The 23235-nt window shown below is 52.9% G+C and overlaps 4 protein-coding genes across 9 annotated transcripts; 2 read left to right on the forward strand and 2 right to left on the reverse strand.

The window, feature by feature from the left end:
* The first annotated feature begins 724 nt into the window (after nucleotides 1–724).
* LOC116623301 (IgGFc-binding protein-like) lies at nucleotides 725–5482 on the forward strand. Its single transcript, XM_032390381.1, has 3 exons — nucleotides 725–1484; nucleotides 4863–5152; nucleotides 5287–5482. Exons 1-3 carry the CDS (start codon nucleotides 1131–1133, stop codon nucleotides 5333–5335), a joined length of 693 nt encoding a protein of 230 aa, XP_032246272.1. The 5' UTR covers nucleotides 725–1130; the 3' UTR covers nucleotides 5336–5482.
* Nucleotides 5483–5990: 508 nt separating this feature from the next.
* SDHAF1 (succinate dehydrogenase complex assembly factor 1) lies at nucleotides 5991–7104 on the forward strand. Its single transcript, XM_032390399.1, has one exon. The coding sequence runs from the start codon at nucleotides 6091–6093 to the stop codon at nucleotides 6445–6447; it is 357 nt and encodes a 118-aa protein (XP_032246290.1). The 5' UTR covers nucleotides 5991–6090; the 3' UTR covers nucleotides 6448–7104.
* A 6669-nt stretch (nucleotides 7105–13773) lies between these two features.
* SYNE4 (spectrin repeat containing nuclear envelope family member 4) lies at nucleotides 13774–17583 on the reverse strand. Of its 2 annotated transcripts, XM_032390348.1 has the most exons (8): nucleotides 17456–17583; nucleotides 17114–17264; nucleotides 16509–16652; nucleotides 16101–16295; nucleotides 15773–16028; nucleotides 14813–14910; nucleotides 14049–14104; nucleotides 13774–13951 (listed from the first exon to the last, which is right to left on the reverse strand). In XM_032390348.1, the coding sequence occupies exons 1-8, from the start codon at nucleotides 17581–17583 to the stop codon at nucleotides 13774–13776; spliced, it is 1206 nt and encodes a 401-aa protein (XP_032246239.1). The 2 variants fall into 2 exon arrangements, with proteins under 2 accessions (XP_032246239.1, XP_032246240.1); XM_032390349.1 differs by lacking the exons at nucleotides 16101–16295; nucleotides 16509–16652.
* Nucleotides 17584–17986: 403 nt separating this feature from the next.
* ALKBH6 (alkB homolog 6) lies at nucleotides 17987–23119 on the reverse strand. Of its 5 annotated transcripts, none has more exons than XM_032390374.1 (7): nucleotides 23067–23117; nucleotides 22242–22320; nucleotides 21872–21898; nucleotides 20348–20408; nucleotides 19839–19990; nucleotides 19515–19631; nucleotides 17987–18431 (listed from the first exon to the last, which is right to left on the reverse strand). In XM_032390374.1, exons 1-7 carry the CDS (start codon nucleotides 23108–23110, stop codon nucleotides 18168–18170), a joined length of 744 nt encoding a protein of 247 aa, XP_032246265.1. In that variant the 5' UTR covers nucleotides 23111–23117; the 3' UTR covers nucleotides 17987–18167. The 5 variants fall into 5 exon arrangements, with proteins under 5 accessions (XP_032246265.1, XP_032246266.1, XP_032246264.1 ...); XM_032390375.1 differs by having other exon boundaries at nucleotides 19839–19885; nucleotides 21872–21940; XM_032390373.1 differs by having other exon boundaries at nucleotides 21872–21940.
* Nucleotides 23120–23235: the final 116 nt, after the last annotated feature.

Genomic DNA, 23235 nt, shown 5'->3' on the forward strand with positions numbered 1-23235 from the left:
CAACCGCATCTGTATGTAGGGCACGGCTGTCTCCTCCTGCTCCAAGCTTATGATGTACATTTAGCCATCTCAGTGGAGAGACAGGCTTCTCTCTCAATAGTTACAGCAGAAGTCCCAGTGCTGACTCCTCTTATCCCAGTGTAGGTCATTTGCCTATCCCTAAGCCAGTCACAGAAGCCGGGAGATGGGGTACTCTGATTTGTCTCTGACTGGCCAGGCCTGGGGCATGTGCCTAGAGCTGAAGCCAGAGCGTAGGTATACCACCTAGGAAACCCCACAGACTGAGAGTGGGGCCAGTTCCCCAAAGAAAGTGGAAGGCTGTTCCCAAAAGACCGTGGATGGACCCTCAGCAGGCAAAGCGCTCCCTTCAAGGTTTTGCAGCTCTTGGGAGTCCATTCAGAAATAAAGAAAGGACCCCCAGGAAGGCTGACATAGTTGTCTTGGAGATTAGGGGCCACTGGATAGGAAAAAACATGAATGTTTAAACCCCAGACCACCCTGGAAATGAAGAGATGCCGACACCGGGAGGAACAGGGCATAAGAGCTGATACCTTGGCCATTGCTTGTCCACTCCACACCAGCACTGACGCTAGCCCCACATCAGAATTTGCAGAGAGCTCTTAAGGCTTTTCACACACCAATGAAAAGCAGGAGGGTTGTCCGGGATTAAAAGAGACTAAAAGACCACAATAGTCAAATGCAGTACGCAAAGCTTGATTAGATCCTAATTCAAAAAATATCGTTTATAGATATTTGGAGAGACAACTGGAGAAACTCATCAAACTTTTTTATTTTTGCCCATCTCATAGAGAAAAAAAATAGCTCAATGGATTTTTAACTTGTATTTGTCTTATTAGGAGGTTGAGCATTTTTTCAAATGCCTAAGAAACATTTGTATTTCCTTTTCTATTAACTTTCTCAATAGCCTCTGCCCATGTTTTTATGCTGACTCATTGGTCTTTTTTTGATTTCTAGGAACTCTATATATGAGGGAACTTAGTCCTTCGTGATATATGTTTTACACATATGCTTTGTTGATATTCATAATGGTTTTTAAAATCCAATTTTGAGTCTGTCTGTCTCTGCAGGTTGGGGAGGCACTGGTCCTACCTGGCTGCCAGGAACGCTGTATGTGCTTGCGTGGTCAAGGCCTCCAGTGCCAGCCCTTTTCCTGCCCACAGGGCACAGGCTGCATCCTGGATGGGGGTGTGCGGTGCTGTGAGGCTGGGGAGGGTGCTACATGCCGCCTAGAGCCAGGGGGCCTCTTCATCACCTTTGATGGCTTCAGTGGGCTCACACCCATGCCTGTTACGTCCTGTGCCTATGAGCTAGCCACATTGGTGGGTTCCAGGCCTGAGGATCCTGACTGGTTCCATGTCATTGTTGACTTCCTGCCCTGTCCCGGCTGCACTGCTCACAAACCACGAGTGATCATCGGCTTCAGGGATGGCTGTGCAGCTGTGGGAACCAATCAGGAAATATGGGTAAGGGACTTCCTCAATTCTAGCCAAGACTCTTCCATAACCTGGAACTGACCCCTGGGGCCTTTTGATCCCTCATTGGCCTTCCGTAGCCTTCTAACATAGGACTGTCCCATCACCCTGATCGCACATTGACCTTCATTGGCTAAATGTCCTTGTCCTGATGTCCCATGACCCATTAGACCCCACATAAACTTCACCTTGGACTTCTCAGGACCCACTGACTCCACCTTGACTCAGGTCCTGCTGAACTCCTGGGAACTACTGACTGAGTGATCAGAGCTCTAATGGGGAGGAGCCCAGGCAGAGTGATCAGGGCTGGAATAGGGAAACAGTGGAAGCCCAGAGGAGGTACCCTCAGTTTAGGAGACCAGTGAAGACTTTCTGGAGAAGGTGACAGATGAGCTGGGACCTGATCTTAGGCTGGGGAAGAGAGCAGGGAGGAGTGTTGCAGAACAAGGCCACCAGGGAAAAGGAGGGACCATATTTGGGGAGTAGTGGCAAAAATCAACTATTGAGTTTAAAATAGCCCAGTAAATGTCCGTGGACTTAGGGCCAAGAAGGTTGTTAGCGACTTAAGAAATCACAGCAGGGAGGGCGCCTGGGTGGCTCAGTCGGTTAAGCTGCTGCCTTCGGCTCAGGTCATGATCCCGGGGTCCTGGGATCGAGTTCCGTGTCGGGCTCCCTGCTCAGCGTGGAGTCTGCTTCTCCCTCTGCCGCTCACCAAGCTCGTGCTCGCTTGCTGTCTCAAATAAATAAAATATTTTAATAATAAAAAAAGAAATCACAGTAGGGGGACGCCTGGGTAGCTCAGTCAGTTAAGCATCTGCCTTCGGCTCAGGTCATGATCCCAGGGTCCTGGGATCGAGTCCCACATCAGGCTCCTGGGGAGCCTGCTTCTCCCTCTATCTCTGCCTCTCTCTCTGTCTCTAATGAATAAATAAATAAAATCTTAAAAAAAAAAAAAAAAGGAATCACAACAGGGGGGCAGCTCCTGGATTGCAGGTTTGAGGACTAGCAGGAATAGACACCTCTCTTGACAAGTTGCAAACTCCCCTTGTCAAACAGATGAGAATAGAGCTAAGCCAGGAAGAGGCAGAGGGCAAGGGTATGTTAGAACTGATTTACATTTAGGATTTTATGATGGGAGGCACTCAGGGATGTTCACGTGCTGATGGGAAGAAGCCAGACAAAGAGAGGTTGGAAATCCAGCAGAGAGAGATGCCAGGGTAGAGGGCACCTGCCTCTCCTAAGGAACATGCAAGCAGGGGAGCAGCAGAATTGGAATCTGGGCAGGCAGACTGGATAGTATTTATGAGAGGAAAACAAGCCTGAAACCCCATGCTGAGAAACAGAATACAGCTGTGCGGTGGAGACTAATTGTAAGAGTGGGTGGACGGTCCAGCAAGAGAACAGTTGGGGTATCTGCCACAAGCCGGCAGATAAGCTAAGCCAGAGCCTTTGGTTAAAGGGTCAAGGGACCCTGACTGTGTGTCTCCTAAACTTCTAATGTAACTATGGGCAAGTAAGTGACTCAACCTCTCTATACCTCAGTTTGCTCTACCACAAAAAGTGGTGATAAGAATAGTACTCACCGGGGCGCCTGGGTGGCTCAGTTGCTAAACGTCTGCCTTCGGCTCGGGTCATGATCCCAGGGTGCTGGGATTGAGTCCCACATCAGGCTCCCTGCTCGGCAGGAAGCCTGCTTCTCCCTCTCCCATTCCCCCTGCTTGTGTTCCCTCTCTCGCTGTGTCTCTCTGTCAAATAAATAAATAAAATCTTAAAAAAAAAAAAAAAGAATAGTACTCACCACCTAGGGTAGCTGTGAGGATTCCTGCAAAGTGCGTGGCATATACTAAGGGCTCAGTAAGTAGAAGCTGTGACTGCTCTTTGGGGCACCTGGCAGGCTCAGTCAGAAGAGCTTGAAACTCTTGATCTTGGGGTCATGAGTTCGAGCCCCACGTTGGGTGTAGAGATTACTTAAAAGTAAATAAACTTAAAAAAACTTTTTTTTAAAGCTGTGATTGCTCTTGCAACCACTTTTATATTATTAATGGAGAGACAGTACATATAGCAGAATGGTTAAGAACACAGGTCCTGAAATCGGACCCCTTTGGTTCAAAACTGGCTCTGCCACTTACCAGCTATGTGAACCTGGGCAAGCTATGTTACTTCTCTGGGCCTCAGTTCCTTCCTTCCTTCCTTTCCTTCCTTCCTTTCCTTCCTTCCTTCCTTCCCTTCCTTCCTTCCCTGCTCCCTCCCTTCCTTCCCTCCCTCCCTTCCTTCCCTTCCTTCCTTCCCTCCCTTTCTTTCTTTCTGATTTTATTTATTTGAGAGAGAGAGCATGAGGGGGGGGAGGGTCCGAGGGAGAAGCAGGCTCACTGCTGGGCCTCAGTTTTTTCCTTCTTTCTTTCTTTTCCTTTCTTTTCTTTCTTTCTTTCTTTCTTCTTTCTCTTTCTTTCTTTCTTTCTTTTTCTTTTCTTTCTTTCTTTCCTTCTTTCCTTCTTTCTTTCCTTCTTTCTTTTTCTTTCTTTCTTTCTTTCTTCCTTTCTTTCCTTTCTTTCTTTCTTTCTCTTTTTCTCTTTCTTTCTTTCAGATTTTATTTATTTATTTGAGAGAGAGAGAGCATGAGAGGGGGGAGGGTCTGGGGGAGAAGCAGACTCCCTGCTGAGCAGTGAGCCTTGATCCTGGGACTCCAGGATCATGACCTGAGCCAAAGGCAGTCACTCAACCAACTGAGTCACCCAGGCGCCCTCTGGGCCTCAGTTTCCTAATCAGGAAAAGGCAAGAGGCACATAGGCCTACAGTACTGATCTACCTTGTCAGAGTGTTAGTGAGGATTTAATATCACTTAAATACTTTAATATCATTAATGACATAAAACAAGTTAGGTGACAATATATAAAAATATCAATTGCATCATATACTGCAATATACTGTCATACATTATCTTATAAATAACCAAATATTAGAGCACTTGGACTAGTGCCTGGCACAGAGTGTGTGTAAACAGTTATTAGATTATGAAGACACAGGTGAGAGAGATGCGACAGGTTCCAAAGGCTTTTTGTTCTCTAAAGCTCCCTTTTAGGAAAGAGTTTATTATGGAAAATTTCAAGCATCACAAGAGAAGAGAGTGGTGTTATGAAACCCTGTTACAGTTACAAATATTTTGCCATTCTTGCTTTCAACTTTTCCTCCCACTCTTTTTGCTTTGTTCGTGCTGGAGGATTTTAAAGCAAATCCCAGACCTTATTCCTCTAGCGAGGACCTGCATATGCGTTTCTGATAGAGACACGCAGCAGGATTCACAGTGGCTTCTGAGCCCACGTTGGGATTCAAACCCTAATCTCCTCCCCGGCCCGCCTCCCCAATCTGCAGGTGAACGGACAACCCGCGCGGCTCCCCGCCCAAGTGTGCAGGGGCGTGGTCGCACGCTGGGCGGAGGGCTCCCGGGTTGTCATCGAGCGGTCCCCCACGCTGCGGGTGCTGGTGGGGCCCGAGGGGGCCGTGGCCCTACGGGCCTCCCCCGCGCTCCGAGGACGCCTCCGAGCAGCCTGCGGAGACTATAATGGAATTGCAGCCGACGACCTGATACTCCCAGGAGGACTCCGGGGTGCCAGCCTAACCGACGTGTTCCAGGCGTGCCGAGCTCGGGGCTTCAGCAACTGGTGAGGACCTTCCCTTCTCCTGCCGCGGTACTTGACTCACATCGGCAGAGGGCGCGATCAACGCAACTCCCTGAGCCCCAGGCTGCCTTTGGGCACTTGGAGCTCACACCCCGTCTCTGACTGTCTTCCCGCAGCACGGAGAAGCTTGTCATGCCAGCCGTGACACAACACTTCACCGCCTGACGCCGTCCCTCTGTGTGTCCCCATGGCTGGGACCTCCCGACGCACACCTGCCCTGGGGATGGGAACCCACGGACCTACCCGAGATTGTTTTAATAAATAACTTCTGACCAAACCTGCTTGTGCCTCTATCTTCTTCCCAATGCCCCTGCGCCCCGGGAGACACAAAGGTCCCAACCTGGGGCGCCTGGGTGGCTCAGTCGTTGAGCGTCTGCCTTCAGCTCAGGTCGTGATCCCAGGGTCCTGGGATCGAAACCCGCATCGGGGCTCCCTGCTCAGCGGGAGGCCTGCTTCTCCCTCTCCCACTCCCCCTGCTTGTGTTCCCTCTCTCGCTGTCTCTTTCTCTGTCAAATAAAAAAAATTAAAAAAAAAAAACCCCAAAGGTCCCAACCTCTAGTTCCCCCGTCTCCCAGGACCCCAAGAGTTAGGTTGGGATCCTGTCCCCTTCAGACTCAAAAATCTGAGTGGGAGCGCCTGGGCCCCCCTCCTCCTCCGTGTTCCCAGACCCGCAGTAACCTCTCAAGGACACAGATTCCTTGTGGGGCAGGCCTCCTGTGAACCAGCAGCTCCGCCCCTGAGCCGCAACATTGTGACGTAGCTGCATCGACGGCCAATGGGACAACAAAGCAGGAGGCGGAAGTTTGGGAGTGCGCGGGCCGGAAGTGTCTGTTGCCCTGCACAGCCGCTTCTCCCAAAGGTGCCGCGGCGCCACTGTTCGCGGGGCATTGCCCGCGAGCGCCGGCGGCCCGGCTGCTACCATGAGCCGGCCTAGCCGGCTGCAGAGGCAAGTTTTGAGCTTGTACCGCGAGCTGCTGCGCGCCGGGCGCGGGAAGCCGGGCGCCGAGGCGCGGGTGCGGGCCGAGTTCCGGCAGCACGCCTGCTTGCCACGCTCCGACGTGCTGCGTATCGAGTACCTGTACCGCCGCGGGCGGCGCCAGCTGCAGCTGCTACGCTCCGGCCACGCCACCGCCATGGGTGCCTTCGTGCGCCCGCGGGATCCAGCCGAGGAGTCCAGCGGCGCGGGGGCTCCAGGGACCCAGCCTGACAATGGTGCTTGTCCGAGGAATCCCCTCGGCATCATGGAGTCACCAGAGACCCTTCCCGATGGGCGATGACGGGCCGAGGAGCTCACCCGGTAGCATAGGGGAACCGAGGGCCCGCCTGACTGCGTGGGGAAACCGGGGAACCCGCCTGATGGAGGGTGAGATGTCTTGAGAAGACATGTCCTGAGAAGACCAGCTGTCTGGATTGGGGGAATCGGAGAGCCCTATGATGGATGCTGAGAGATGCCCGAACTTGCCCAATCCATGATGACGGGTCTACTCTCCCCATGAGGGTTTGGGGCGGCTTGGTTCCTGGCTGGTTGAACTGTGACCAGCTGAGAGCTATTGACCGGGAAGGTTGGGGAGCCAGGACGCCCGCCGTCGGACAGAAAGAAGAGACACCCTTCTCTTGACCCTGGGCTCCCTTCTCTTGTATTTAACTCTGAGAAGAGCAGACTTTTTGCAGAGAAGTTTGGGAAGATACCCTGATGGATGGTGAGAAGCCCCGAACCCCCCTTTGGAAAACTTTCTTCCCATTAGTTGCGGCATACTAGGACCTGGGAAGAAGGGGCTGGGTTATCTTACCCCATCTGATCAAGTAAAGACCCCTCAAGACCTATACTTGATAATTCTAAGGGGGAACCCTGACTCCTGCGCCCTTCTCCCAGGACTGTTGAACAAAAGGAATAAAATCTGGGATGTGATTACTTCCCTTTTGATGGTCTTAAAGATTTCACATGTTTGGGGATTTTTGAAAGCGCCCTCACACCAAGAAGTGACCCTCTGGGAGGGATAGAGAAGAGCTGTCTCTTCCATGCTGGAGTCCTCTAGACTAGCAGATTGGTTGAAAGCAGCCTAGTTCTTGCTCCTGGGCAGATCCTTGGGACCCACCCTGATTTGACCCCAAAGAAACCCTAGTTGACTCCTTCATAGAAGGTAGTGAGGTAGGAGAGAAAATGGTGGAGCTGAGGCGGCCTGGGTGGTAACCCCTGAGGCAGTACTGGGGACCTCAAACATGGCTAAAGAGTCCAGCCTCAGCTACAAGCGAGGATTTTTGTCCGCAAGGCCCAGGCATACCTCCTCCCGTATTCCTGTGTTGATCTTCCCTAGACATTCTCTGGCATTTTGCAGCACTGAATTCTGTTTGCGCCCACGTCGGTTACATAAGTGGAAAGCAGATGAATTCTTAGCAAATGCTGTTGGGAAGAGGAGGAGAGCCTTAGGAAAGGAACTCAGACTTCTGACCAAAGAGAGGATAGACAGAAGAGAAACATGACTCTGCTCTAATCCCCATGGGGGACACAGGTGCACAAAGAGTTATAAAGTGGAGTTGATATTTGAAGAATTATAAGGAGTTTCCCAGATGGTAGAGTTAGGCTTCTAAGCGGGAGGACCAGTGTGGGCAAAGGTCTGGAGGGGACAAAGGGGAGAAATGCAGGATTCCAGCTGGGGCCTGGATTGCCCCAGAGCTCAGGCTGTGTGGCTTGCACACATGGCTTCTACTTCAGTTGTCTCGGCTTGCTCATCTCTCTTCAGCCTCAGTTTTGTTTTGTTTTCTTTTCATCAGGGTGTTTCTGTTAATCCTGGCCTGACTCCATCTCAATAAAAGCCAAAGTCTTGAAAGTGGCTAATGGCCCCGTAGCACTCACCTCTCCCTCTTGCTCACTCCTGGCTCCAAGAATTTGAGTGCTAAGAAGCTCCAGGATGGGATGCCTGTAGGCAGTGAGCAACTGTAGGCAGTGAGCAACTTCCCACTGGGGCTGGGTGACCTGGGTCAGGAGGGGAGACATTCCATCCAGGTATTACAGATGAAGAGAGATTGTGTGGTAGAGAGAATGAGGGAGGGGAGTGCCTGATACGAGGGAGGAGGTTGTAGGTCATTGGTAAGTAAGAGCATGGACTCGGGAACTGCAGTGCCTGGTTTCGGATCCTAACTTCAACATTTACTAATTATATGATCATGGGCCTGTGATTTAACCTCTTTGTTCCTCAATATCCTTATCTGTGAAATGGGCATCATAATAGGGCCTCCCTCCTATGGCTGTTAGGATACAATGGATTAGATATGTGGTGTGGCACCAAATGGTGCCCCAACTCCATGACCCTCTTGCCTACTTGGGTCCACTTGGAGCTGAAGAAGAGGGTTTCCAGGAGACAGCCAGCTTCCTGCCCTGAACAGCTGTCCCAAGGGGCCAAGCCAGTGACCAGGTGCGTGAGGTGATCTAGTGGGGCCTTGGGGACGTCTGGGAAACTCAGAGTACCTGATGAGGAACCACGAGCCACACCAACAAGTTACACCACTCTTTTTTTCTTTTTTAAGATTTTATTTTTAAGTAATCTCTATACCCAACGTGGGGCTCAAACTTACAACCCCAAAATCAAGAGTCACATGCTCTACCGACTGAGCCAGCCAGGTGCTCCATGTTACCACCACTCTTGCTCAGCTCCCTCCCTCAGACAGCATTGGACAATCCTGGAGATGAATGATGTGGAGGAATGACTAGGATTTTCTTGACAGCATAAAAGTAGTGTGATTCGATTTTAAAGCAATCCTGATCTGGAGATGTTCCATGAATTGCTCATGAGTAAAAGGATATGATGTCTAGGATTGGCTTCAGAGTAATCTAGGGAGAGGGGAGTGGGTGCCTGGGAGGATTAAACAGGATTGGCTCTGAACTGATAATGACTGGAGCTGGTGATGAGTCCACGAAGACTTGTAATGCTGTCCCTTCTTTTCTACAAGTTCTCAAAGTATCCGAATTGAAGTTGGGAAAACAAAACAAACTCTGTTGGTCCCCAGCCTAACTCAGAAGTCCTCACTGTGGTCCACAAGGCCTCATCTGATCTGGCCCCATCACCTCTCTCACCTCACCTCCTTCTACTTTCTCCCTCTACCACTCATGCTCTAACTACATTGGCCTTCCCCCTTGCCAGGCACACTTCTACCTCCGGGGCCTTTGCACTTTTTCCCTCTACCTGGAACACTCTTCCTCCAAGTCTGCACTGTCCAATATAACAGGGAGCAACCTGAGATTTGATGATTTGAAATGTGATTGAGGGCCACCTGGCTGGCTCAGTTGGAAGATGCGACTCTTGATCTTGGGGTCATGAGTTCAAGCCCCATGTCTGGTGTAGAGATTACTTAAATAAACTTTTAAAAAATACGATTTGGGACTGAGGAATTAAAAAAATTTTTATAAATTTTTTTAAAGATTTGAGAGAGAGAGTGAGCGGGAGAGACGGGGAGAGAGAATCTGAAGCAGATGAGCACAGAGCCCAACCTGGGGTCGATCCCACAACCCCAAGATCATGACCTGAGGTGAAACCGAGAGGCGGGTGCTCAACTGACTGAGCCACCCAGGAGCCCCCAAAGTTTTATAAATTTTAAGTAATTTAAAAATTTTAGAAGATTTTATTTATTTATTTGACAGAGACACAGCGAGAGAGGGAACGCAAGCAGGGGGAGCGGGAGAGGGAGAAGCAGGCTTCCTGCTGAGCATGGAGCCCGACACAGCCTCAATCTCATGACCCTGGGACCATGACCTGAGCCGAAGGCAGACGCTTAATGACTGAGCCACCCAGGTGCCCCAGTAATTTAAATTTTAAAACAAGCAGTGTAAAATGTTTTTTTCCATTAAACACAACTTTGTTGTTTTGGTAGGATTACATTTCATTTTATCTGTTGAAAAGTGTCCGAATTGAGATGTGCTCTAAAGTATAAAATACACACCAGGGGTGCCTGGGTGGCTCAGTTGGTTAAGCGTCCGACTCACGGTTTCAGTTCAGGTCATGATCTCAGGGTCATGAGATTGAGGCTGTGTCGGGCTCCATGCTCAGCATGGAGTCCACTTGAGATTCTCTCTCCCTCTCCTCCTGCCCCTCCCGCTCATACTCTCTTTCAAATAAATAAATCTTTAAAAAAATAAAATAAAATACACACAAGATTTCAAAGACTTAGTAAGAAAAAAGAATTGTAAAATATCACATTTTTAGATTGATTACATATTGAAGTGATAATATTTTGGGTATACAGGGTTAAATAGAGTAAAAATTATTAAAATTAATTTTACCTGTTTCTACTGTTTACTAGAAAAGTTATTTTTTTTAAAGATTTTATTTATTTATTTGAGCGAGCGAGCGCAAGCAGGAGGGGAAGGGCAAAGGGAGAGGGAGCGGGAGACGCTGGGAGCCCTATGTGGGGCTCGATCCCAGTACCCTGAGATCATGACCTGAGCCAAAGGCAGATGCTTAACTGACTGAGCCACCCAGGTGCCCCATGGAGATGGGCCCTCCACGCAAATGCCAGATCTGGGGGCTGGGGGCCCCGGGGTGGGGGAGGGTGGTATGTAGAGGCCACTTTTAGGCAACAGCCTTGAGCGATGTAAAGTTGAGCAAGGCAACAGGGCCCACAGCGGCCACCAAGCTGAATGCAAAAAGGCTCATTAAGCGACCCACCTGGAAATAATCATAGGCCCTCACTGACCAATGGGCTACCTCAAGCAGGCACAATTACCAAAAAGGGGGAAATTCCATACATTCCCATATTTTCTCACTCTCCACCCTGTAACTATAGCCCCTTACCACCGCCTCTTAGCAGAGTCTCTCCTTTGCTGTCCTGCTCACTGCTCCATTGTGGTGTATTCAGTAAACTTCTATCTCCTTTAAAAAGTAATAATAAAATTATATTTGTGCCTCACATTATATCTGTCTGGGACAGCACTGCTCTAGGAGTCCTGTGGCTTGTTTCCTCGCTACAATTTACCCTAATCACATAATTACAACATAATGACATAATTGTCTCCCTGAGGCCTTCCTCAACTGCCCTAATTAAATTGTATCCCCTTTCCCTTTGCCTACTTTAGTTTTCTCCTTAACATTTAATCACCATCTGACCTGTTACATATTTTACCTAGTCCTTTTATTGACTGTTGATTGCCTCCATTAGAATGTTGGCCCCACGGGGACAAGGATTTTCACCTGTCTTGTTCACTGTCCTAGTCCTGCTCTTTGACCAGGAACTGACTGACTCAAAGCAGACACTCAGTTTTGAGTGAATGAATAAGTGAATGGCACAGACTTGTTCCATTACCCAGTTAGTTGGGTCAGTATTACCAAGACTCTGCCCACACTGTGTGTGGTGACTCTAGGGAGACATGGCTCTTCCTTGACTGGGGACAGAGACTTGGTGTGGAAACAAGACAGACCCTGGTTTGCGTTCTGGTTTTTCCCTGAACCTGGAGTCTCTTGGAATCTGCTGCTTCCTGCCTCCCTCCCTCGGTGTCCATTCCACCTTCTGGTGACAGCCCCCCAGTTTTCTTTGGAGACCCGCTCCCCCCCATTTTCAGTACACATGGTTTAGGAGGGCTGACTGCAGCTGCCAGGGGAGCAGGTGACACTGGCCAGGGGAGCCAGCTTTGGGACTCTGGTTGGAGCTGTAAGGGAAGAGTGAAGTCCTATTGGCTGCTAAATTGGTGGGATGTGTGCTTGGAGGCTTTGAGGGGCACTCTGGCTACCACTAGGGAAGCCAAACCAGTGGAAAGAACTGAGAGATGGAAATACCATGTGTGCCCCTGGACCCAACGGTACTTGCGGCCTGAACTTTTCAGTTACCCACAAATTTGTTCCCATTTCTGCTTACATCAGTGGGGATTGGGCTTCAGCCACTTGCTCCCTGTGTGGCCTTGAGCTAGAGGCTTCCTCTCTTCCCCCAAGAGCCTCAGTTTCATGTTCTGTTAAGTGGGGACACACCATTGGGTGGTTGTGAGCATTAAAGAAGGGACGTGTGTTTAGTGCACATCCAGGAGCCTGGCACAGGGCTCCTGCCTCTGTTCTTGAGTCTGATCCTGTTCCTCTTGTCCTGACTGCATAAACTCCGAGGAGAGGATGAGCTCAGACACCTGAGGCTGAGGACTGGACTTCGGGACCAAGCCCTCGCAATTCAGCTTGGTGTCGTCAAGACCCCGGGAAAGTGGGATTTCATAGTCCTACACCAGGGATGGCCCAGTCTGGGAGTCTGCCATGTAGAATTTTTTAAGATTTTATTTATTCAGGGCGCCTGGGTGGCTCAGTTGGTTAAGCAACTGCCTTCGGCTCAGGTCATGATCCTGGAGTCCCAGGATTGAGTCCCGCATCGGGCTCCCTGCTCGGCAGGGAGTCTGCTTCTCCCTCTCCCGCTTCCCCCCCTCTTGTGCTCTCTCTCTCTCAATAAAATAAATAAAATCTTAAAAAAAAAAAAAAAAGATTTTTATTCATTTGACGGAGAGAGAGAGAGAAGCCGGGGGAGCAGCAGGTAGAGGGAGAGGGAGAAGCAGGCTCCCCGTGGAGCAGGAAGCACAATGCGGGGCTCGATCCCAGGACCCTGAGACCATGATGCGAGCTGAAGGCAGATGCTCAACCAACTGAGCCACCCAGGCGCCCCCCCCCCCATGTAGAATATTTGAACAGAGCACCTGTATGGATGCCGGACAGGGGCTGTAGCAGGTGTTGGCAGCTGGCCCATGTCACCTGCATCCTTCCCGCACACACTTCGAGCTTCCTGGGGCAAGCACCTGTGCCTCTCTGCCTGTGGAGCCTGGACAGGCAGGAGAGGCGGGATGTGCTGGGGAGTTGGCATCTCCAGGAACAGTCCCTAACCAATGAGACACAGAAGCTGGTACATAAATGCCACAACTTCTTCACCCTTTGGGTGGAACCACTTTGAGTGTGTTCCATAGACTCTCCCAGAGGTCCCTAGTGGGATGGAGCCCCAGATGCCCAGCAACCAGCTCATCAACTGCCTTCCCTGGCTCACTTCCCCCATGCCCCTAATCAGTCTGCTTAGGGGGTCACCTCCCGAATAAACTACTTGTGCTTGAATCTTTGTCTCAGGGGCTGGGGGACCCCGATCCAAGATGGGGTGATTTCGTTCTGTGTTGTACACTCAAAGCAAAGGGATCTGTGGAGGGGGCCGTCCAGACGTCAGAGCTGTATTCCAAATTCTCAACTCAGACACCCAGTATCTTCGCACATTCTGCTATGGTCTGAATGTGCCCCCTCAAAATTCATATGCTGAAATCCTGACCCCCAATGTGATAATATTAGGAGGTGACGCTTTTAGGGAGGGATTAGGTCATGATGGTGGAGCCCTCATGGAAGGGATTTAGAGACCGTATGAAAGCTCCCTGACAGACATGTAAGAAGACAGCGAGAAGGCAACCATCTGTGAAGCAGGAAGCAGCCCTCATCAGATACCCAATCTGCTGGCACCTTGATCTTGGACTTCCCAGCCTCCAGAACTGTGAGAAACAAACTTCTATTGTTTATAAGCCACCCAGTCTGTGACTTTATTACAGTAGACCACACGGACTAAGACATATCATTTGACAGTGACCGTTTATTACATATGTCTGGGCTACATACTCAGATTGGGGGGGGACCATTGACATAGCTGAGCACCAGGTAAGGTGTCCTGGTCAGTCGGGCAGGACAGCAGCAGGAGCCCCCTGAAGGTGGCAGGAGCAACATGGCACCCACCAGGAGAAGGAAGAGGAGGAGGAGGAGGAAGGTCAGGGAGTGCCCGGATGCAGGAGGAGGGGCTCTGTGAAGGGAAATGCAGTGTTAAGTGCGTGGTGCACTGCCACCATGATCATGCCCTGCTCCCCCCACACCCCAGACCCATCTCCCAGGCATCTCACCCGGGGTCTACCTCCAACATCAAGTCCTGGAGATTGGGAGATGCTTGCTTCTTGTCCTAAGGGGAGACAGCAGCCAGCAGCAGAACGGATGGAAGTAACACTTAGTCTGGACTCTTCCTTACTACGACAGACCTACAGGGCTGAGTTTATTTTTCCTCCTTTCCTGGCGCTCCCTGAACCCTCAGGACCCAACCCACATGGGCTTGGAATATCTCCAAGCGGGGTGGATATCTGTGCCTGCCCTCCATCCAATCTTCCTTTTCCTGATAACGGTGGCTCGATGTGTGCAGGGGGTGGAGGGCATCCTGCCTCCCCACCCTCAGACCTTCGGGCTCTCCCCACTTCCATGACTGGGCATGTGAGCCCGATCTGGCCAACGAGAGCACTCCATCAGCTTGGCCACCGTGATTGGTTCAGGGTGTAGGTCATGACCCAAGCTGGCCAAGTGGGAGTCAGCCCTGGGACTTTGCTGCCAGTAGGTCAGTGGCGCTCTGCTTCTCCTTGGGTGGGTGAACCAGTGGGACGTGAGTGTTTAGCTGCTGGGGCCGCCATTTGCTGAGAAGGAAACCACCTTGGAGAAGAAGAGCCCGAGAGAGGGAAGGACTGAGCCCTGATAGCACCTGAGATCTTTTCAGCAGCACCCGGACTTTTCACTTACATGAAAAAATAGCATCCCTTTCTTTTGTGTAATTCAATTTGGGCTAGGTTTCTGTCACTTGCCATCAAGATACCCGAGTGATAGCCCTGGCTGAGGACCTGCTCACCTGAGACTTCTGGAGCAGGGAACATCTTTGGTGACCTGCCAAGTGTTTCCGGTGGTTGAAGCCCGACATGAGCATGTCCTGTGGGGAAAGAGAGGTGTGGGGTCCTTGGAGAACTAGGGACAGACACAAAGTTGGGCAAGGGCCAAGACGGGCTTGTCACAGAGATGAGATTCTGGGGGAAGAAAAAGATCTCAGGGAGAGAGAAAGAGAGGGGGCAGAGCCGAAGAAACCAAGAGAAAAGAGACATTACTTATTCATTCATTCAACAAATATTTAATGAGTGTCTATTACATGCCAGGTATTGTTCTAGAATCTATATACACAGGCAAAGTCCTAGCGTCCACAGAGCTTATATTCCAGCAGAGAGAGACTACACATAAATAAATGTACAATGACAAGATGTGGTAAGTACTGTTAGGAAATTAAGAGGTTAAGGAGTGATCATGTTTGGAAGTCAGGGCAGGCCTCTCTGAAGAGGTGACATTTGGGAGGGGCGCCTGGCTGGCTTGGTTGGTAGAGCATGTGACTCTTGATCTCAGGGTTGTGAGTTCAAGACCCACGTTGGGCATAAAACTCAGTTAAAAAATTTTTTTGTGACATTTGGGGAGAGACTGGAATGAAGTGAGGAGATGAAGGGGCATGAGTCTGGGGGCTTTGAGATAGGAGTGACTTTGGAATGAAGAACAAGGAGGCTAACGTGGCTGCAGAGGGGAGAGTGAGGGAGAGCGGGGGCAATGGGGAAGTGCAGATAGAGACCACAAGAGGGAAAACAGAAGACACAGAGACCAAGAGAGGCAGGGGGGGAGGGAGGGAGGGAGGGAGGACAACATTGAGACAGCAAGAGAGAAAGAGACACTGAGAGAGATTGAGGGAGAGACAGAGCCACCAAGAAGTACCCTAATAAGAGACACACAGAGGTGTCCCAAGGGTGCCTGTGGGGGAGGGGGTATCCCCCACCTGCTCTCACCTCAAGGCCTTGTCCCCTGCCCTGGGGGCCTCTGTGGCCACACAGCTCACAGGGAGCTCCTGGTGTCCAGGCTGTCTTTTGCCCCAAGGGCCTGAGGCCTCCAACATCCCCTGCCGGGTCCCACTCCAACTCTGCGGGAGTGGGGTAGCTACTGGGTGCCCAGGGCCCCCAGATCCCACCAGGTCCTGGCCCGTCCAAGTCCCCCTCGACTTCCAAGTCCTGATCCAGTGGGCTGGCCTCCTCAAATACCTGGTCAGAGGACAGAGTCATGGGGGGTGTGGAATTGGTACCTGGGGCGGGGCCTGCCAGGGTGGGCCATACCAGGCTAGAGCTGACCAGCTGGGCCTCCAGCCACCACAGTCGCCGAAAGATGCTGCCTCGGTGGGCTCTGAGGGCCCTCAGGACCTGCTCCAGCGATGCCTGGGCCCGCGGCCCACTCCGCTGTGCCAGCCCCTCACCGAACGCCAGCAGGGCATCCACACGCTCAGCTGCCCCACGCAGGTCTGCCTGGAGGGCCTGGGGATACAAGGTCAGACACCACCCGCCATCCCCCACCCGTACCCCCACACCCAGGAGCACCAGAGGTCTGGGACCTGGAGTTACATCCCTTCTTGTCTTTCCTACCCAGACACCTGGCACGTGGAATAAACCCATTTCCCACCCCAAGAAGCTGGCCCCCACTCCTGAGGCCCTGCTCACCCTCCCACATCTTGGCCTCCCACTGCCCACCTGCAGCTGGCCCATCCTGCTCTGGGCTGATGCCCAGGGCCCCAGGCCTTGCTCTTGGTCCTGCAGCCGGAGGCCCAGCCCCAACAGGCACAGGGCTAGGCTGTCCTGCTCGGCCTCCAATACCTCCTGGCCGGAGCTGAGGTGCTGGGGAATACAGGGGACTGAGTTAGGGCCGGTGGGCCACCCCTCTGCTGCTCCTCCTGTCACAGCGTCCAGCTCTGGGTCTGCACCAGGGTGGCTCCCACCTGGAGTCCTTCCCGGGGGAACCAGGCCTGAAGACCTCTAGTTCAAAGCCTCCAGGTTTTCAAGGCTCCTAGAAACATGGACATATGGGGCCTGGGGGCCTGGACAGGGAGGGGTGATGGAGCTGGATATCCCCACAAGGAATGGGACTACCAGAGTCAATGATGGAATAATTCTCTCCCAGTTGGTAAAACAATGAAAATCTTCTATTGTGATTGGTAAGTCATTTTCTAGAGCATCCCCCGCCCCCCCCCCCCCCCCCACAGATACCCAATGCTTTTCCAGAATCATCATCTCATCCCCAGAATCTGGGGGAGAGGAAGTGGGGGCTGCCACAAGGGGCCTGGATCACCTCAGCTTACCTCACAGGGTTTGCCCCCAGCTGGGTCCTCACTGGAAGAGGGTGTTGGCAATCTGAGGGGACCAGCAGCAGGCTCAGTGCCCCTCAACCCACCCTGGAAGTGTTGGGGAGGGTCCAAGGCGTCTTGCCCCAGTTTCTGGGCCTGGTCCGGTCTGGGAGGTATGAAGCATTGACAGGCCTCTGGGTGCCTAGATGCCCATTATCCACCCTACCTCACCCCTGTCCGCAGCTCCCTCTGCCACGTCCCTAGGTGATCATAGCCACAGTACCTCTCACCCTCAAAATGCCCCCGCTACTGCCCCCACCCTTTTGGGACCCAAGTTTCAAAAGCCCCAGCCCCTACCTGATTCTCTCCTCTCCAGATGCAGGGCAGATGGTACATCCAGCAATGTCCAGTTCCCTAGGGGCTCCAGGGGGGTGGTTGAGGGGCTCTGAGGGGAGTCTAGGGCCCGGAGGTGGGGGCAGGGCCATAGCTGGGAGCCTGGGGATAGAGTCAGTGAGGATCCCCAGTGAGAGCCCTTTCCCTGGCTCCTGGGCAGCCAGAGGCCCAGGAGCAGGCTCAGCTCTACCTTCTAACAAGCAGAACCTGGACACAGGTAACCTGATGCCCAGCTCAGGTGACAGCAGTACCATTTAACTCCTTCCTCCCGAGCCGGCCAGTTAGCTGAACCTAGGCTCACCCCATTCATCCTACCTAAGGGGCTTCCAGATAGAACCCTGACCCAAGAGTCCTGGATTCTAACCCCACTCAGGAACCATACATCTGACCCCAGGGCCCACACCATCCAAGGTCCCAGACACTGCCCCTCAGGAACCCATGCATCTGCCCCCCGCCCACCCAATCCAAAACCAAAGAGAGATTTTTATTGGTTTATTTGAAATGCAACCTCTTCCTGTAGTTTCCACGAAGTTACAGGGAAAATAAATAACCCGCGGTGTGGGGGGAGCGGGGGGGCCTCCCGCCTCGGCCCCAGGGTTCCAAGGTCACAGGGTCGCAGCTGCCAGGAGGGAGGAGGCGCAGAGCCGGGGAATGCGAGCGGGCCGGGCGCCTGGCTTCACTTGCCGAGCAGGAGGCCGGTGCGCAGCACGCGGGGCACGCGGCGGATGGTCAGCGAGACGCGCGTGCCGCGCACCAGGCTGGCTCCGGGCCGCGCCGACGGGCAGGCGGCGGCGTTGGGCGGCAGGGAGGTGGCGTCCAGCGCGTCCACGCGGGCAGCCGCGATGCCGTGGAGGAGGCGCGTGTAGGCGGTGCCTCGGAGCACCAGCAGGCTGCGCGGTTCCAGCAGCAGCGAGGTGGCTGGCCGGGGCGGGGACCGGGGCTGCGGGGAGGGCTGAAGGTCAGCAGGTCCCCAGAAGTCAGGGGCTTAGAGTGATCAGCGGACTTTAAAGGTGGTGGTGGGGGGGTGGTGAGTAGGTCAGCGAGTTCCCAGAGGCCAAGGCTGAGGGGCAAGCGTGCTCCCTGGGAGAAGCTCTGGAGTGGAAATCCTACGGGACTCGGTTAGTGGGCGCAGGTGGGGGGCAAGGACCAGCAGTCCCTTGGTTGCAGCTTGGACCCAGGGCTCGGTAGTCCTAGGAAACTGGATGGAACTGGACTGAGGGCTTGGCTGAAGCGAAAAAGGGGCCACAGTGAGGTGGGGAGGAGCCGGTGTGGTCTGGGCCTGTCTACAAACATCAGGATGTTTGAGGACACCCACACAGTAGAAGGGGGTGTCAGCCTATCCAGGAGCATGTAGGGCGAAAAAGGAGCAGCTGGGATCAGGGTGTCCAGGGGAGTTTCTGTGAACCCTGAGGTATCGGAAGTGCATTCCTCAGAGAAAGGTCAGGGAAGCTGCTATCATATGCAGCCCTCACAGAAGGGAGTCGGTGTATCTGGGGGGCCCATGAGCAGCGAGTCATGGGTTGAGGCCCCAAGGAGAATGTGAGGTTGTCCTACAAGGCAGATCTACACTACTGGAGTGGCAGAGAGGTCTGTGTTGGGGTGCCCTGTGCAGTGGGCAAAGAGAGGATGTCTAAGAGGACGTCAGGGACACCCGCGAGTAAATGGTATTGGGGTATCTGAGGATATCAGTGTCTGTTGGAGTACTGGGGAGTCCTGCATAGGGTATATGGACCTTGGGCTATTGGAGCACTCTGAACATGTGGGGCCAGGGGATCCGTAGGGCATCGGGGCATCGATTTAGCAGGTGAGGGTACTGGGGTGTCTACAGATATCATTTCTAGGCACCCTGCAAATGGATGGGGCTGGAGTCTGGGAGGATGTGGGTGCATTCCATGAGGGGATGGGGGGAAGGTGTCTGGAAGAGTATCAGGGGTACCCTGCAAGCAGGAGGGACTGGGGCCTCTTGGAGGAGGTGGGATGTCGGGACGCCCACAAGTGGCTGGGACAGTGTCTCGGGGCCCACCTGCTCTGCAGGGTCATCATCCTTTGGCTGCCGCGGCTCGTACAGGTCCAGCATGGTGTGGGAGCCCAGGCTGATGGTGCTGACGGTCGGGTAGTAGAGTGGCCCGTCCTCGTGGGGCTAGGGAGTGGGCACCAGGGCTGGACAGGGCAGGAGTCCACACCCCCCACCCTCTGGGGCTCAAGGAGGGCGCCCCTGCTTGGGATGGGGGGGGGTGAATGCCTGGTTGGGGTATGCGGCTGCTTAATGAGTAGAGGTGGGTCAACACAATGCCCTGCCCCATGGTGGGTCGGAGGTGTGAGGGTCGGGGTGAAGGTGTGTGCTTACCATGATGCCCTCCCCAGGCAGATACTGGTTCACAAGGACGTGGTTGGCTGGGAGACCCCCAAAAAGGCTGAGGTCAGATACTTTGTCCACGTAGCGCTGGAGCCACAGAGGAAGCCGCTCAGGAACCATCCCCCGGGGATGGGGGAGCCCACCTGGGAGAGGGCAATGGGGTCCTGAGGACGCCCAACCGAGGAGCCCTGGCACCTGCAGCCCCCATTAGGGATATCCCAGTGGCTGGGAGCACTCTGACCCTGGGGAACCTCTGACTCTGGAGACCACCATCCGATGCTTCCAAGGCGTCCTGACTTCTTCAAACCCCTGGACACTTTGAGATACCCCCCAACTCATCAGGAAATCCCTCATCTCTCAGAACCTCTGCTCACCCCTCAGAATCCTCCTGGCCCTTGGAAGCCCTTGAACCCTCAAGGACCCACCCAGTGTCCCAACCTGAGCCACCTGCCCCAGCCTACATCCCCAAATTGCCCATGCCCCCAGGCAGGGACACTTACCCCAGTTCTGTAACTTCCTCCCAGAGAGCTGGGTCCACTTTGGCTTTGGGGCATTGAAGACCTAGGAGGTGGGGAGGGGTCAGTCCTTTTTCAGGACCACTCTGATTCTCCCACCCAGGTCAACATAGGCCCTCTACCTGGGATGGGAATGGGTCATCTCAAAGTCTGTGGGATTATTCTCTGAGACAGTGTTCCCAGGATTTTGTTGTTTGCCCTCGCCCCTGTGTCTACCAGGATCAAGGAAAGGAACCAGAGCTACACAATCATGGTCTGAATCTACTCAGAGCTCTGGGCTGGACTGGACTCTTTTAACCCAGCAAACAGTGTGCCCTCTGTAATTTCCTGAATCCTGGGCTATCTCGGCACAGCCTGACTTCTGGAACCTCTTTGTTCCTATCACCTGGGGGAGGAAATGTGCTAGGCTGGGCTATCTCAGCATAGCAAAGAGAGTACTTTGAAAATTCTCCGCTGCCAAGATCCCAAGAGTCTAGAATGGGCAATCTCCAAGAAGTCTGTAATCTACTCGATAATCTCCTCATTCCTTTCACAGTTATGGGGCTGGAATGGGCTACCTCAGCACAAGAGTCTGTGTTCTGTGGGGTGCCTGGGTGGCTCAGTCGGTTAAGCATCTGACTCTTGATCTTGGCTCAGGTCATGATCTCAGGGTCCTGAGATGGAGTCCTGCGTCAGTCTCCACGCTCAGCGGGGAGTCTGCTTGAGATTCTCTCTCTCCCTCTCTCTTAAAAAAAAAAAAAAAAAAGTGTCTGTGTTCTGTTGCTAACTTATTCCTGGGACTCAACTTGACAAGACTACTTGGGATGGCATAAGGAAGATCTGTGCTCTGTAACTAAAGTCTGAGGCTGCAAAAGCTCTGAGCTTTGTAAATTCTTTTTTCCCCAAACCTTAAGAATAGAATACAGAATACTGGGCCATCTCAGCAACAGGTGATCCGTGCTTGGTGACCTTGTTCCCAAGACTCTGGCTGGGTCTATGCTGAGCTATCTCAGCAGAGGGAAGAGTTTACCCTGTAGCATTCTGATGCCTGGGTTATGTCAGCAAAGAAATCTGAAACTGCAAATTCTTAATTCCCCCAACCTCAAGGGCCCAAACTGGGCTATCTCAGCCTATGTTTATAACCCCCTTTTCTCTATGATAGCAGGATTGAGCTACCTCAGCACAGAGGGCAGGAGGTTTGTAACTTCCTTGTTTCTAGCATAAGGAATCTGTTTCTAGCAATTTCATCTGTTTTGGAGGCTGGACTGGGCACAGGGAGTCTGAGCTGCGTAATAACTACCTTTCTAAGAATCACTTTGGTTTCCCCTAAGCCTCCTGGGAAAGGCTATTTCTGACAGGCCCCAGCAGGTCCTGCGAGAGAAATAGGGAAGATGAGGGATGGGTGCTGGGTGGCACTCTCCTTCCTGCCAGGATCTTCACTGCAGCCTTAGGCTCTCTCACACAGAACCTAGGGTTTGGGGAGGGATCTGGGAAGGAGGGAAAAACAAACCAGAAGGGTGCTGGGGTTACCTGTCGAAGCAAATACTCTTCCTCTTCCTTGGAGATGAAGTCAGGGACATAGTAGATTATAGGTGGTGCCTAGGATACAGAGCCCCCTGAAGGTGCAGCCCTTAGACCTACACAGGAGCCCTAGTATCACTGAGCAGACTCTGAAAGAGGCTCCGGATGTTCCCAGACAGGCCAGGGCCTGACCTCAAAGGACTAATGTCCATTTTGGGGGTGGGAAGTGGGGATGAGGGTGGGGCTATATCCTGAGGGTAAGAAGGAATTTGGAGGGAGGGAGCAGTCCCAGCCCACAGACGCAGGAGTCATTATCCCCACTCTTATCTCCCACCCTCTAGTCCCCACCTTCACCCTCTGCACCCCCAGTCCTGACAACCTGCTCCACCCTGAATGGTTCCAGGGCTGGAACCCTGGCGTCCTGATCCTCCATCGACACCAACTCCATGCACCCAGTCCTGTGGGGGAGGGGAGGACACTCTGAAGTCACCAAGCCTCCCACCCTCAGGCTATGATCCTATTTTCTGCTTTATCAAGGGCCAGGGCCTCACCTCAGCCCTACAGGGAAACTTACTTGGTTTCTAAAACCCGAGTCCTCAGCATCTCAAAAGCCACCCGGGCACAGTGCACCCAGAACGCTGCCCCACTGCCCCAAACTCCATCCACAACGGCCCATCAAACTACACACATTTTTGCCCTCTTAAGCCTCTCACAGAGAAATCCTCTGACCTCACTGGGAGCCATTCTCAAGAGCTCCACGCATAGCTTCCATGGCTGCACCCAAAGCCCCTTCAAACAGTTTGAGATCCCATCCTAACAACATCAGGTTACCAAGCAACCATGAGTCTGGCTGTCCAACAATATTCAAAGTCACCACGCACCCTCTTCCCGCCTCAAACCCTTTCAGATGCCCCATTCTCAACACCCATGTGCCCCCAATCTGAGTCTCCTCAGATCTCCCCATTCCGGCCCCTTTCACACTTCTCCTCCCAAGAGCCCCTTCCCTGCAGCAACCTTAGGCCTTCAGTCCGGAGCCTGACTCCTCTCCAACCTTCTTCCCTACCTGAACCCCTTAGACTCCCAACCCCGAGTCTCCTAGAATTCCACACTGAGCTTCCCTGGACTCCCATCTGAGCTTCCTCAGGTCCCCATTCTCAGCCCTCTCGGACCCCCATCTCCATCCCCAGCCACCCCCAAAACTGACCGTCCACCAGTGTCCCCTCCAGCACCCGAGTTAAACACCCCCATTCCCTTCCCAGCCACTTCCGCCCCACGTTCCTGACGCAGGTTTCCTCAGACCAACGGGAACTCTCAAAGGTTCTAAGCGTCCGCCTTCCACCCAATCGGCGCTCTCACCCAATATTGCCCCGCCC

This window comes from Phoca vitulina, unplaced genomic scaffold (genome assembly GCF_004348235.1).
Source record: "Phoca vitulina isolate PV1807 unplaced genomic scaffold, GSC_HSeal_1.0 scaffold58, whole genome shotgun sequence".
Lineage (NCBI taxonomy): Eukaryota > Metazoa > Chordata > Mammalia > Carnivora > Phocidae > Phoca > Phoca vitulina.